General features: G+C 39.2%; 1 protein-coding gene across 1 annotated transcript in view; it reads left to right on the forward strand.

Moving 5' to 3' along the window:
* Positions 1-16,106, forward strand: part of ak5 (adenylate kinase 5) — a 100,416-nt gene that overhangs the window by 24,974 nt on the left and 59,336 nt on the right. Inside the window, exon 6 of the mRNA XM_005729009.1 lies at positions 7,862-8,053. Within this exon, the coding sequence (XP_005729066.1) occupies positions 7,862-8,053 (192 nt within the window). The remainder of the gene's footprint in view (positions 1-7,861; positions 8,054-16,106) is intronic.

Consider the following 16,106-nt stretch of genomic DNA (forward strand, 5'->3'; position numbering starts at 1 on the left):
GAGCAGCAGGCAGTTTGTAGCCAGTTTGTTGGAAGTGTTTAAGCTGTCTGTGAGTAGATGCACACACTCAAGTGTTTCAGTTAAACTTCAGTTTAGATTGCAAAAACCTCATATTAATAAGAGTAATATTGGATGATGTTTAAGCATATTTGGATACTATTGCTATATTATTATTCTTGAGTTGATCCTACCTTGGGTTCCCAGCATTCTGCTTGGCTTAAAAGCAAGAATGTAAATATTATGTTTAATGCTCTAAATTAATAAATGGAAACATCCATGATAGTTTCTGTGTAATAAGCAGTAAACAGCTGGAAAATGCAAAACCGCCAGTTTCTATTTACCATGTAATAACCTATTAAAGCAAACTTTAATGTTTGACAATTACCTGGAAATACCTGTGGTATTTCTGTGTATTCTGGTTTGCTTTTAAGCAAAGCAGAATGCTGGGAACCTAATGTAGGAATTATTCAAACAATATAATATAGTACTACTATCCAAATATGCCAAACACAGAGAGAGAGGGAACCATTCACACTCACACTAATCACTTATTAACCTAACCCCACTAACGTCTTTGGACTCTGGTAGGAAGAAAGTGGAATTTAGTACCTTCTTACTATGAGGCAACAGTGTTAACCTGCTTCTTTTTTTTGTTGCATGGGGCAGCACGGTAGGGCATTGGTGCCCTACCGTGCTGCCCCATGCAACAACAAAAAAAGGACTTTGTCAGACACTTTCCAGATGGTGTTGTAAAGTACTAACAGTAGTTTTGAGGCGTCACGATGCGGCTCAACTTGTTTTACATTACAGTGCAGTACCACCTAATGTGGTAGTACTCCATGCGGCTGAACGTCCCATGATGTCCTTTGTATATGAATGTCCGAAGAAATATTTTGAAAGATGATCAGAAAACCTAGAGAACTCAAGACCACTTTAAAAAATTACAAAAAAGATGCTACCTAAGACTTCTACATATAGACATGGGCAAAACGTGGACAATATATGAAGGAGTATTTTGTATGGTAAAAGATGTACATAGGTATTATATTATTTAGTTAAACCATGACATCTAATTATTAACTGTTTATTTTATCTCAAAGATTACAAAATAGATATCCCCAAATTATATATTTTTTTTATCTCAAGAACAATTCAAAAACCGGATCTGTCAGCTGCGAACGTCTGCTGGATATCTTCACAATCGAGTGGCTAAAATTGTTTTTTATTTGTTACATTCTTCCCTTAAAGAATATTTTCCCTCTGCCAGTACTATACAGCTACACCTAAAACTGCTGTAAAAGACTTATGCAAGCCATCGTATCATGCTGCTGCTAAACGTCCCTGTGAGGCTGCTGAAGATTCGAAACTCTTTATAATCATTAGCAGCACAGCACTTCTAGACCAAGAGGGCTTAAAAAGAGAGAAGAGAGGAAAAAGGTTTACTTACTGAAAGAGACTGCTGTGATTAAAGATGAAGGAGGAGGACGTAGAGCAAGTTACGCACTCAGTTACAAAGCCACAGAGAGCCTGGAGACTCCAGCAGTTTGGATTGGTGAGGCAGGTAGTTTTAGCTCACAGACACAGATATTGATAAAATGACTGCCTAACAAACAATTTAACCCAGTGAGAGTTGTTGACAGCAAGGATTTACATGAATGTTGTGTGAAAAATATGAACCAATAGTAGAGGTGAGTGTGTTGACATGGACATGGCTATTTCAGGAGTCAAATACAGGATATGGTCTAGGACTAAAAAACACACGTCTCTTACGATAAACAAAGAGCTGTTTAGTTATCGCTCTTTCTGTGCTTGATACTGTAATCGTACGCCTGAAACTGTGTACTTGATCGATGATTCGCCAATCTGATATCATCTTTTACCCTCTCTTAAAAAACTCAACTCGCAATAGTAGATTTTTTTGGACACTGAGGTTCACAAACTAAGCCTATTAAGGTTATATGAATTGTCTGAAGGAATCCATATAGCGCCCCTCCCTTCAAGACCGTCTTCCCCTTACGAGGAATTTTAATTGGCTGCCACTCATAAACAGAAGGTTGGAACAGCAGGTGGGAGGGGCTTCTGCACTCAAAGCAGTGGGGAAACGACTGTCTGAAACCTTATGTTTAAAGCAGCCTGAAGTCTGAGCTCTTGGTTTACAGGGATTATCTGCACAAACACTGATCTCGTTATTTGAGACATTGCACACGTTTATAATGAGTATCTGTAAACTTTGATTACGTTTGATCTGGTTGTAAAGAGACCTTCAAAGAGATAAAATTGACTCTGATACTTTCAGACAGGCTCAGTGCTGCTTTGAGCTTCATATTCTGAAAGGTTCAGCACTTTATTTTCAGATCCCACATTGCCTGGGAGCCTGTGAGCTTGGGGACAACTGAGTGATCCTCTGAGGGCCTGCAGCATCCATTTTCATTACTCACCCCATGCTGCTACTTTGCCCTTTTCAGCATCACAGCAGCCATTTATGGGCAACTCCTCTGGGCCACCACAGCAACCCTGCTCTCTTTATAGCCGCCCAGAGAGACCATCTATCCCTTCATCAAGCCATTTAGCAAATACTCCTATTGAGTATGAAAGTGCCAGTCTCTTTATTTGCCACTGTCAGTTGGCTAGGAGAGGTCCCTAAATCCTAAACACACACATCTACCTATTTATCAGCTTTGGTTTGAAATAGTCATGGAACATCAATCACAATTTTGGGTGTCTACCGTAAGTCTCTGATTGTTTATCGATCAGTTTCCTGCATGAATCTTGTCTCGTAAATCCATACTCATCCATCATACCGGGTATTTAAAAAGTGCAAAAAGAGCAGCAGCTACACTGCAGTAAGTGCTCGTTCTTATAAAAACAACAGAGAGAAACTCAACTTTCTGCTCTGAGAATAATTAATTTCTGCGTATTACAAATGCGCATTTCTTTATCTTCCTCCTCCTGCAAGACAGAGACTTCCCTGGTCTAAGGGGAAGTAAAAGAAAAAAAAACTAACAGTAACGTTATGTAATTGTTCTTTTAGCAAGCTTACACCACTCTCTTCATCCGCAGCAAGAAAAAAAAAATCTATTTGTTTTCTGTGAATTTCCATCTAGACACATAACCACTGTGAATATGCAAGATAAGTGGGTGGGTGGCATTTAGAGAATCTGCACAGGTTACAGTTAAAGACTGAAGTTTCTTCTTTGTTGGCATTATAGTTTTCTGTGTGACTCTGGGACAAAATCAAAGAATACGATTTTCAAAAGGAATCTCACTGCTGGTTATGAACCAGGTTAATGGTTGCAGAAATCATCTTTTAAATAAAAGCCCACGTACTTTTGACAGCTTTCTGTTCTATCCCAGTAACAGATTGATTAGTTGAACTCTTTGTTTATTGTCTATTAAAAAAATCTTAAGGAAAAGTGTCCAATGTTTGATATTTCATGGGTCTCAAGAATTAGATTTTGCTGCCATTATTGGTCTTGTATACACTCATCTGTGTACGATGACCTGCAAAAATTCAAATTAAGCATGAGAATGAGGAAGAAATGTAAATAAATGACTTTGAATGTGGTTGCTGGTGCTGGACAGGCTGGTCTGAGCATTTCAAAAAATGCTGATACACCGGACACAACCATGTCTGGGGTTTAAAGAGGATGGTCTGATAAAGAGCAGCAGTTCTCTGTGTAAAATATCATCTCTGAACTTGTAGTTAGTCAAACTTTTAAGCAGATGGACTGCAGCAGAAGAAGACCACACCTTGTTCTACTCTTATCAGCTAACAGGAAACTCACACAGCTTCAGCAAAACTAGACAACAAAAACCTAAAAACAAGGCCTGGTCTGTTAAGTCTTGATTTTACAAAGCTCAGTTCATCTCAAGATAGTTTCTTAAATATGACAATGAGTTCACTGTACTCAAATGGACTCCATAGTCACCAGTATCAGTATTATTTTTACAGCACCAAATCATAATAACAGTTGCCTCAAGGTGCTTTAAATTACACTCAGTCCAGTACATTCTAATAAGGTGTACTAAAGTGCCCAATTTGTAAATATAATGGAGGGTGTTTCAAACACACATGCAGTAATTAGAATTTTGTAACTCTTGATTGGACATGAGACGTTTAAAGACAACCACAATGTTCTTAGTTGGCATAATTTATTGTGCTTTATAGACCAATTATCCAATGAATCAAGGAAATAACTGCAAAACTCAGTATAACAATAAAAATTAATGTTAACTGAGGTTCCGCAGAATACACTCAATGAAAAATTAAAGGATTAGCCCATTATGCAATTAGTTAAATAAAAGGAAATGAAACTGCAACTATCTTCAATTCATCATTTTTAAAGAAAATAAAATGCCAGCTTTAGTGTTCCTGGAAAATCTTTTGGGTTTTTACTTGAGATTCTGTTGGACAGCTTCCTCGTTTTGGTGACTTTTATAGACCGAGTGATTCAGCTGCAATCGGTTGCCATCCTCCAGTTTCTACAGTATATATGGTGACATTTATTTAAACTATGCAGTCTTGTTCTATTCATTTAGACAGGTTAGAAAGCTCCTGGAGACGTCAAAGATTTAACATTTGTTCCTCTCCATGAGAGATGCAGGGCGGGTGGAGAGGAAACCACCCGAGAACAATTGGGTCTATACAGACAGATGGAGACGCCTAATAGTCTACAGCTACATATGTTTAGAAAGGAAGAGGAGAATGAAATTAACTCAAGGCAGCCAAGTTCACTCTGGACTGGAGCCCATATTCAACTGTTTCTTTGTGTAAGGCAGTATTATGCGAAAAAGTATGAAACAAGATTTTTCATTTAAATGAATCAGTTTCTTATCTCAATAAACCAGAAACAAAACCTAATAAAATGGCACACAAATCCAATCACAACAAACAAACAAAAATCCTTAAATGCTAAAACCATTTGTTAGCATACAGCAACAGTCTTATGTACCTTCTGTGATAGATATTAACTTTCCATTGCAGCACAACAGGAAGCTGCGTCAATTGCGGCCATCGTTTTTTTCAAAACCTTTTTTTTGGGGGGGGATTTTGTTGTTGTTTTCCCTTCAATCGAGTGCATTTAGCAGAACATCCCTAAAAGGTTATTAGCAGTGATGTGTGGCACAGCCATCAGGTCAGCATCAGCCTGCTTATGCACCTTATTTAGGACTCTGTATGAGTGTGTGTTTGAAAGAAAGCCTCCACATGCTTCCTGGCCTTGAAGCAAAACAGATAGATTCACTTACTGAACTGCCGGCATTAAAACAGCCTGACATGATGTCTTTTTGCTCCAGGCTGACGTGAGGACAACCATTTTAATAAAGATTTATCTAAAAACGTTCTCGTAGCAAACAGCGGCTATAAGACTCAAGCCTGAGTCGCACTGCCGGAGTGGCATGTGCCTCGATAAGCATCGCCGTTCAGACTATTTTTAGTTCTCTGGCATTGTGCCAGATAAAATGCAGACTCTGGAGTGTTCATCAAGTCCATTTCATCAAAGTGAAACACAAGCTGGAGGAAACTAACTTATAAACTGCTGTGCAGGCTTTATATAGTGCAAGGTTCCCACTGGTGGTGGGTTGTCAGGTACAAGACGAGGAGGATATTTAGCGCTTCTGTGAGTCACACCTGAGGAGGTCAGAACTACCATAGAAACTAAATTGCCTGACTTTGATGATGCTTTACGTTATGCAGATAAAAGTATCCTTCAGTGATCTTTAAATGGCCGGCAGATACGGTATGTCTGCACTTGTTAGTTACACACTTTACAGGGTGGAGTAGCTGTTAAATGTGTTTTAGTCAGTACCTAGCATTTTAGGCACTTAACTATAGAACTTTAACCTAATGAAGACTTAGTCTTCTTTTAAATAAGAAGACGCTCTGATGATTTCTTGTCAATGACAGCCACATTTTGTTATACTGTATGTTTAAACACTGCTCAAAAACACAAAGTCAGTTAAATTTTAGGGATAGTGGTCTGTCCTGCTAGGAAGCAGGAAATATTGTGAATCCATTTTACCTGCTTTGCAAATGAAAGTGACAACAGGTACAAAAACAAGGACATCCCCAAAAAGAGAATGGCCTTGGAGGGAGTGCAAAAGACCATTGCTTTCTCCTGACTGATATTTTTTCTAGTTTTTCTTGGTGCTACTGTCCTTGTCACTACTGATGGCATGAAAATGAAACAGTATCTGAAGCCCACAAGACAGTTTGGCTAGAAAAAAGTACACAAGTTGCCTGCTGGATTTTATTTTGTAGGGCTTGAGTAGTGCTCCAAACATTCGTGTGACAGTACATACTGTAGCTGCTCTGCCTGTGCAGCTTGAATGAGCGTTACTTTGCTGCTGTGTCTTCAGTGTACTTTCAATTGCACCAAAGCACATGAAATTGATCCAATATGGTTTATAACTGTGTTATCCCTGAATTTTAACTGCTTAGTGTATTTAGGCCTTATGTACTCACATGACAGTACTTCATTGTTCTGGGCACATTACAAATAGTCACCTGCAAGGACTATGAGGCAGGCATACTCATTACAATGAGCTGACCGACTGTACATAGTGACAACTGCAGCATTTTGAGCTAAAAAGAATAGCTCTGCTTACACTCTCCTTTTTTGGTTGCAAGGTTTAAATGACACAAATTCAGTTGGCACACTAACCTTTCTTTTTCTATTACAAAACAGGTCATGAGCACCACAGACCACATCCTCTAAACTGAACGTTGAACTTTGCAATAATGATTTTTCTGATGACTTTTCTGTTTATGCACTAGCTGCTTGGATGTTCTGTAGCTGGGCTGTTGAGGCAGACAAATTAAAAGCCTGATAACCACAAAGAGAAGTTGAATGTGATCGTATTACTCCTTATTTGCAGTCTTATTTGTTGTCAATCATTAGAAACAGCATAAAAAAATCTAAATCAAAGATGATTTTGTCAAAAGACCACCTGCTGCCACCTACTTTTTTTTAAATAAATCGAAAAATTCATGGATAACAACAATCATTATATTTAACCATTAACAAATATCGCTTCAATAAAAGAGCTTGTCCATACTGGCAGACTAACCATTAGAGAAACATAAAAAAATATTTTGGTAATTACTAATGGCATTAAAACACTCAGTGGTGATCTATATAGGCAAATGTATCTAAGAGCAATCATAGTGTTGTTTACATATGGCTGATATGGGGTTATTTATCTTGAACTGTTAAATCCAAACGGGCTCCTGTCTACACACAGAACCACTGACATGATTATGAAAACTGCTGCTTGTTGGATTATATCTAAGTCCCGCAAAAAAGATGCTAATTTTTAGCTGAGTTTATCTATCATCCTCCTCTGTTTATTACACAAAAGCAATAATGCAAAGAAAAGCTTTCTGAGTGGCAGCTTATGTGCTCATCTTCTTTTGAGGGGGGACAGTATTAACCTGTCTGAGTCATAATCCCACCTGTATTCGAAACTGTGGCGTCGCTGGTGCAGCCGCAGGCTATTTTCTACGTGATAAGCTGAAATCCTCAAGGCAATGAATTCCAGTGGAATTCAAGTAGATTTAATTCAAAAGCAGGAAATATTTCTGTGTACACACACTATATATACCCACTGTATATATATTGTCTCTTCAGACCTTAGAAAGATCAGGTCTTTTATTTTTGAATGAGTTGCATTTTTATCATTTTGACCTGAGTGAACTGAATTTAAAAATGAGACTGACCTGAGTGGACCGCAGAGATTTGAAAGAGTCAGCACCTCTGAGGTTCCACAGGGTCAAATTATGGCCATCACATATAAATGAAGACTTTTATGAGAGGTAAAGTATTTATAGTATTGGTTAATATATTCTCTTCTCTCCCGCTAGATCTGTACTCCTGACCTTGTGGTGTTCCTGGCCTGCACTAACCACCGTTTGAAGGAGAGGCTGCAGAAACGAGCCGAGCAGCAGGGACGGCCTGACGACAACCCCAAGGCCATTGAGCGCCGTCTGACCAACTTCAAACAAAACACCATTCCTCTGGTCAAATACTTCCAGGAAAGGGGACTTATTGTTACGGTAAGGCTGCCGAAAAACCCATTTTTAGAGAAATTACACTCATACAGCACTTCAAACCAAAGGATGTGGAGATCAGGGTGGTGGATGTGGAGATCAGGGTGGTGGGTAGGTGAGCACGGCTTCCAGCTGGCACAGAATTGACATTCACATAATCATCCATCCATTCATTATTTTTCTTAACTCCTTACCCAGCCCCAGTTTCCACGAGAGTTGGAGCCTATCCCAGACACCGCACAGTGCTCTCACAGAGAGACGCAACCCTGTATGGTGACATCCACAACTACGGCCAATTTAGAATCACCAATGACCCTAAAACTGTTCGTTTTTTGTGGCAGTAAGTCACAGCTATGCCAAACCCACATAGAAGTGCAGATGGAGCCAGAACCAACCTCAAAAGTTAACCATTACATCACCTTGAATCACCTTGAAACCCTCTTGCTCAAGTGTCAAAAATAGATTATTATTATTATCATTATTATTATTTTACTCCCATCATACATTTTGGGGGGCTTTTTTTTTTACAGATTTTTGAAGAATGTTGAGCATGAGCTAGTAATTTCATTTATCTGTAATTTCAAAAGCACTCTAGCAATAAGGTGAAGGGGTTTTTATAACTGCAGTTTAATTGGTAGCCATTGAGTGATGGGTGACTAGCAGGTACACGTGCCTCTCCAGCCACTTCTTTATTATTTAACCCTAATGGCTTAATCCCAATACACATCATTCATCATGTATGACTGCAGGCAATTTAAAAAGCACAGCATCTGATGAGACTGTTCCCACTGGGCAAGTCTTAATGCCAGGTCAATAAAATGAAGAAAAAGTTCTCTTTGGATGCAACTGGGGGAAAAAAGCTATTGTTTCCGTGATCATAAACAACAGGGCTGAGCAAATGCCATTTTTGTTCTAATGAGGTTGCTTGGTAAAAACTCTTTATAAGAGGACTTTATTAGTCCTCTTAAAAGAAATCCACCTGATATTTGTTAAAACAAAGTCTGTTAAGACAAAGTTGTTGAGACAGTGTGCACAAAATTAGAAATCTACTTAATAGCTGCAGAGATACAGTCTGAATGAAAGGCCTGACCATGCTTGGTAGGTCAGTGTTATCCTTCTGTCTGACGCGGCTTGCCTGGATGCATAGATGTAGGCCTGTGCATAGCAATTTTGTTAAAATGACCCAAGATCTTCATTGTCATGCTTACCACACTCACCACAGCAGGAGCGTGCATTCAAAGTCAAGTACGTTTCCAACCTGCGTCAGTTAGTTTCTGATTGTTTGGAGCTGAAATCCAGACTGCTGCTGTTGAAACAGAGATTTCAGTGTTAACTGGAGACCTCTGGGATATCCATCTGATTGTGCGGTTTGGTGCAAAGTGGCATTGAGTTACCCTTGGCATGTGTGAGTTGAGTGCAAATAGAGATATTGGCTCCTGCAGTCAGCAGCCCACTCTTCTGGTGGGAGTCTTATTGATCTGTCTGAGTGTCAGCTCAGTGTCGTCTTCTTTGTAGCAGAGGGAATACTGAATAACTTCTCTACTGTATTATTGCAAGAAAGAGACTTTATTTGCATTCGTATGGATTTGGATCTTTGTCTTGGGATTTCTTCAAATCAAATGCATACAATAACCTTCACTGGATTTTCATATCAACACTAAAAAGAAGGCTTATGTAACTTTTGCTTCCTGTCACCTCAGGTAACAGTGAAAACATCAGTGTCATTAAGGGGTTGGCTCCACACATATTCCCATTTAATTTGCTTGCTTTGTTCATTCATGTGTTATGTTTTTCCAGTTTCTTAGCATGCTATTTTTATGCTCTGCTTATTTTCTTTTTGTCTGGCCAGCTGTTCTGTCTCATCACACTTCTTGAATCTCATTTCTGATTCGGTGTTGCTTTTTCTCTCTTTTTCAATCGCCTCTACCTGCACTCAGCGAGCCTGTTTGTCAGAGAGATAACAGGCTTTTTGTTTGTTTGTTTCAAATCCAATAACCTGCATTTCTTTGGACTGTGGGGAGAGGGAAAGAAGAGCAGGTTTTAAAGTATTCATGACTTCTCAATTTTGCATCTTGTCGACCCCCTGTGTGCAGTGCGTTGTTGTGCTGCAGTCTTCTTGAAAAATGGTGGAAGACACATCACGTATAAGGTGTCATTAATACATCTGCAACGTGGATGAAATGGTATGGTTGCAAATCTGGCAAGTTTTTAATGCACTGTGCGCTGGCACCCATTCCAGTTCGCATCATTTTCACTACTGAACGTTCCCCATCAGAGGCCTAAGGACAGTACAGTGGGACTCCACATTTATAGTTTCATCAGGGGAGACAATTTCATGGTGCTCAGCCTTGTGACAGTTAAAAAAAAAAAAGATTAGCATGGTCCTGCTCCTGGTCAGCACCATGCATGTCACTGGGATTGAAAACTGTGGACTCATTTTGCTGAAAGATGCTGACAACTGCTTTTACTCTCTAGTGACGCTCTTGTTTAAAAGGAATAACTTGAAAAACTTTCCAGATGCTACTTAAGAAAAATAAATGTCAACCAGAAATATGCAAAAACATAACCTACCTCACTTACCTGTAATAAAAGCAAAATGGACAATTCCCCTGGCTTTGACAAGGGGAAACCAGAGCATAATGTAAAAGTGACTCCCCTCTTCCCCACTTCCTGTGAAAGACCAAATTAGTAAACACAACATTTTCAAAACCCTTAGTTTACCTAGATGCAAGCTCAGTAATCCAGGTAACGAAATCAAAGAAAAGTAGAAGTTACCTCGTCACCTGGATGCAGCATTTTCAGTGAAACGAATGTTTCATCACTCATCCAACTGACGTCTTTGGTCTCTCATTATTGAGCATGCATCAAGACACCTAGTTTACCCACCACCAAAAGAAAACACAAGACCTTTTACACTTCTCCTTGACATAAACAGGAAGAAAATGTGTTAATAAGAAAGTTTTCCCAGACCAGAATAATAGGGTCTCAATTCAAAGTAGGTACCTAAGTTTTCAGCCAGACACAGAAGAGGGAGGAAAAGACACTATTCACACACCATCAGTTTAAAAAAAAAAGGTCATAACAGCTGCAGAAGATATCAATACACTTCATAATATTTTCCACTTAAATAACAAAACACCTCCCCCCAAAAAACCCCAAAGATGAGAAAAAGGAGAGAAAGGTGTTAGAAAAAATAGCAACATGCAAAATAGTTATAAGGTGTTTTGTTTTCACTGCTACCAGCATTCATGTGTCACAGCTGCAATGTGTTGATTTATTCTCAGTGGTGGCTCTGCTCCCTCAGCTTCATAGCTGCCTGCCTGTGTGGTCAAAAGACCATCAATACCTAATATAGATTTATGCCCCAACTACATTAATCATCATCAAAGGCTGATATTGCCCATCTGCATTCTGTGGCCTACTTTTGTCCTAAAACACATAAAAAAAAAACTTTTCATTTTGAAGTTAAATCCTGAATCTGTTGAGTCACAATACACAAACAATCCTTGTGTCCTCATTTTTCATCAAAGTGCTGCAGACTGAGTACCTAAGAAAAGCTCTAGATAAAAAAAAGAATCTTTTTATATCAATGCAATGCTTTACAGAAAAAAAATGGTACATACCAGCGTTAAAACTCTAAGAATGGGAAATAGCAAAGGAAAACTACAAAAAAAGGACAATAATAAATTGTCTTGGATAGAGTGCATTAAAAACTTGAACCCATAGTGTGGAAATGTAAGTATGTCTTAAATAGCAGGTAGCATTGAGACCGTTTGATGTCTCCAGTCATCTAGATACAACTAAATAACACCAGAAATAAAATTTTAGAAAAATAATAAAGGTTTGTTTAATCTTGCCAAGTTTTTTTCTGGTTTGATCACAGAATAAAGCATTCAGACTTCACAATTCTGTGTAAGCACCATGAGTCCAGCAGGAAAAAAGAAAACGTGTAAACAATTAAGAAAGTTAAGCCCGAGCACAGCTCAAGACTTAGCATGCACATCCACATCTCATGTTATACTTTTCCCAAGTTTTAGATCTTGCAAAGAAATTCTTCTATTTTCTGCTATAGTTCCAAAGTGTGGTTATATTATACACTATATTTTACTAGGAACTGACCTCCCAGCCCATTGTTCCTTCAGTGGTCATTCTCAGGAGCTCAGTCATTTCCAGCGTGGTACCATAATAGGATGCCACCTGTGCAACAAGGCCAGTTGTGAAATTTCCCCACTACTAAATATTCCACAGTGCACCGTTATGCCAGGCCAAGGCACATAGTACGCACTCCTAAATCTTGTGGAAAGCCTTCACTGAAGAGTTGAAGCTATGATAGCTAAAAGAAAGAGTGGGCCGGCATCATACTAAACCCTATGGACTAAGAATGGGATGGCGACGAGTGAATATTTTGAACAATATAGTCACTGAAACGAGTCAGCTCAGTTCTGGTAACTAAACAGGACGCTTCCTTTGGGAGGTTTTTGGGGCACACCCATTTTCTTGAGCGATCATATACGTAAGTGTGGCCGCAAAGCATATCAGTATGCTCTAGGACAACCTTGGAAATGTGACTGGGGAAAAGGACATCTGAAATACCATGCTTAACCTGCTGCCCCGTTATCGGACTTCAGATAAGTGGCAGGAAATGGATGGAATTGTAACTCAGACTTTAGAAAAATGTTTAAGAAATGACCTCCAAATCATTTAGACTTGAATGAAATCCATAACTTCAGATATTAGGTTAAAAATATGCTTTGGATTGTTTTTCTATAAGTACATTTAGTTTAAACATCAGCATCTGTTCTTACGTTAAACTGGATGAATTTTCTACTGCCTGCCACCTCTCAGTAAATCCTCTACGTCTTCCCTGCATTCCCAGTGGAGTCGCTTTAATTAAGACACACTGAGCTCTGTGTCTTTTGAAGCAGGAATGTGATGTTTTCTCTCAAACTCGAGAGATGTTTTTTGAAGACAGTCTGAGCAGTAAGCTCTTTAGTTTCTCAAGAAAGTAGATTTTGTTTTAAGCTTCCTTTTTTTTTGCTAACCAAAATAACATCCCATATAATACTATGAATTACAAGCTGGGGAACCACAATGAACCTCAGTGCAACTTAATGCTACTGTGTCAACCAAATATGCACCAAATATAGGCTCATTTAAAAAACAAAAATTAAATCAAAGGGCTACTGGCAAAATTGCAAACTCAGGGCATCAAGCAAGTTCACAAACCAGTGGGTGACAGCTACATCTATCTTTTATATACAGTCTGTAAACCACCTAGAAAAGATACATGAGGTCAGACTTGCTTACTGGAACACACTCCCTATTCTAGCACCAGTTAAGTTTAGGACCAGTTGTGACAGAAGAAGGGAGAAAGTCCAGACTGAAGAAAGAAAAAGTCAGGTTCAGTGGATCGGTTCAGAAATACTACTACTTACCAAAACATGATTATTACTTTAATGATGAAAATGATGTTTATGTATATTTGGTGTTGTTCACTCCAGCGCTTATGTTTTCTTATGGCCAGGATAATAGCTGTAAATGGACCTCTCTGGGTGCACTGTCCTTATGTGGTGTGACAGTTTGTGTTTTGTAAAAGACTCCTTGGGAATTATCAGTTTCTTCTGTGAATAGAAGAAGTCTGCAGTCTCTACAAAAGTAATTTGAAACTTTTTTTTTAGCTTATTGATAGTTTGTCCCTTCTCTGTCCCCACTTCCACTGTGATGCAGCAAGGTCAACAAGCTGTTACAGTGAGTCTCAGACAGACTCCACGTCACTCCACCTTTCCGTTAAGCACATCTTTAGATGGTTTGTCAAACCATCTTTTCAATCGCACAAGCTTAAAGACTCAGAAATCAAAGGCTGGCAGAGTTTGAAGTGCTTTTAAAAAGAGAGACATCATCCCTCCACAAAAAGTGTTGAGGAGTTCTGGTTGTTCAGAAGAAACACTGATGAAGAGCTCAAATAATAAATACAAGTTAATTCTATCTTCTCAGCCGCAGCAGGTCTGTAGAGTGGGTTTGTCTGTTTTCCAGTGACATTTGTGAAGGATGAAAATGTATTTTTCTCTTTAAGCCTTGACCTTTTGTGCTCCACTGAACCAACATAATCTGAGTATAAAGAGGCCAAATAGATCTTTTATTCCATTTATCTCAACAGCCCCTTGTATCACGCTTAAAAACTTACAGAGACAATAGAAAGCCTTCCAGTTAGCTGCCCATCATCAGCAGACTACAAAATCACAATATTTTTAGCCACATGAATTTTGCTTTCATTGATTTTTAAAATAATTTAATGCCAAAGTCTGATCAGTGTGCCGTGCTGGGGTTGCTTAAATTGGGATATATAAGATCTGGTGACTGCGGACAACATCTTAGTACAGAGAACTCACTGTCACTCATTACTGAAGAAACCAGTTTGAGATGATCTGAGCTTTGAGACATGGCACACTACTGTTGTGGAAGTTTTCCATTAAATAAAGCCTGCAGACGAGCGGTGAGCGGTAGCTAACATTCTTTAATCCAAACACACAAAGAACAGAAAACCAAGCTTGTGGAGAGCCTACATGACCGCGGGGCAGACGGTCAGCAGAGTCTCACTGAGCCTAGCATGGCTCTCAGTTAAATACCTTCTTCAGGAACAAAAGGCAGTACACAGCTGTTTCACACCTTAAGGTTCACACTCCCTTGCTACCTCCCAGAGTCCTCGAAGAGACGAAAGACTCTTCCTGTGGAGTGGTTTGCTTCCCACCACTTCCTTACTATTTACAGACATGTTAAAATCCAGTGGCACCAAGGCATCATACAATAAAATAATGTGAGTAATACATAAGTAAAAGAAATTGCTATACACTACCCTGCTGGAAGCAGCCATCAGAAGGCGTTAGCAATGATACTCAGGCTGTGGGGTTTAACCAATGCTTAGCTGGTACTGAGAAGCCTAAAATGAGCTTATTTTCATGTGATTGGCTGATTAGTTATTTCGGTTGGCAAGCCACTGAACACATGAACTTAATAAAGTTGTGGCGAGTGAGGACAGGGACCAGTTAAAAATGTTATTCAGTAAGTTTTAACATGCTGGATTATTGGGTACGAATCTCTCTTGAGATTCAAAATGTAAATTCTTCATCAATTTTTTGTCACTTTATGCTTGATATCTGATTTGTCCACCTAAACTGTAGCAAAAGTCAAGCATCGTTTTCAGGTTTGAACAACTCTACATACACCAGGAAGAAGGAATATACAACACTCATACAACACGTGTGAACACGAGGCAATAACAAGGCCAGGAAAAAGAACAAAGGAAGGAAAACTCCATAACTCACATTAAGAATTAAACTTCAAAATAAAGCAGGGTTAAAGTGAAAGAGGGACAATGAGTGGCTCTGGCAGACAAGGAGACAGATGTATGCTAAGAAAAGGAAAGTATGCAGTAACACACCCACACACACCCTTATTTACACAAGGTCTCCACAGCAGTCAGCTCTGCATGTTTGATTTTGGGAGATTTTTTACACCAGATGCTCTTTCTAACGCCTCCCCAAAATTATTTGTGTTTCTTCCCAAGGATCTCTTGCTTGTTAGTCAAATGTGTAAACCACTACACTATGGAGCCACTACAGCAAGGCAAAAAGACAACAAAAACAAAGGATCAGGATACTTTTGAAGCTCATGACACATGCACAGTCAAACATGACTGAGCATCAGTTTCCTGAAAGGCAGCAAATGGTTATGAGTTAAAAACACCTGATCGAGTTGCAGATGATGACTACCCAATCCAGATAGTTCTGCTTCAGGTTTCTTCCTGTTACCAGGGAGTTTTTCCTTTCTTTGGTCACCAACTGCTTGCTCACAGGGTTATCTGTAACATGAAGCGCCGTGTTGCGGGCACGTCGCAGACCGAAATGCAGAACTCGGGCCTTTATTGCTAGGTGTTCAAACAAGGTCAAAATAATGCACTCAACAAACACTATCTAGAGAAAATGCATGAGGGAGGATCCGATAATGAACAGATGGTGACACAGACAATGAATACAAGATAACAAGCAGAGGGGCAACAGGC

Source organism: Pundamilia nyererei, unplaced genomic scaffold, assembly GCF_000239375.1.
Source record: "Pundamilia nyererei isolate P.nyererei 1_Seehausen unplaced genomic scaffold, PunNye1.0 scaffold00031, whole genome shotgun sequence".
NCBI classification, from domain to species: Eukaryota; Metazoa; Chordata; class Actinopteri; order Cichliformes; family Cichlidae; genus Pundamilia; species Pundamilia nyererei.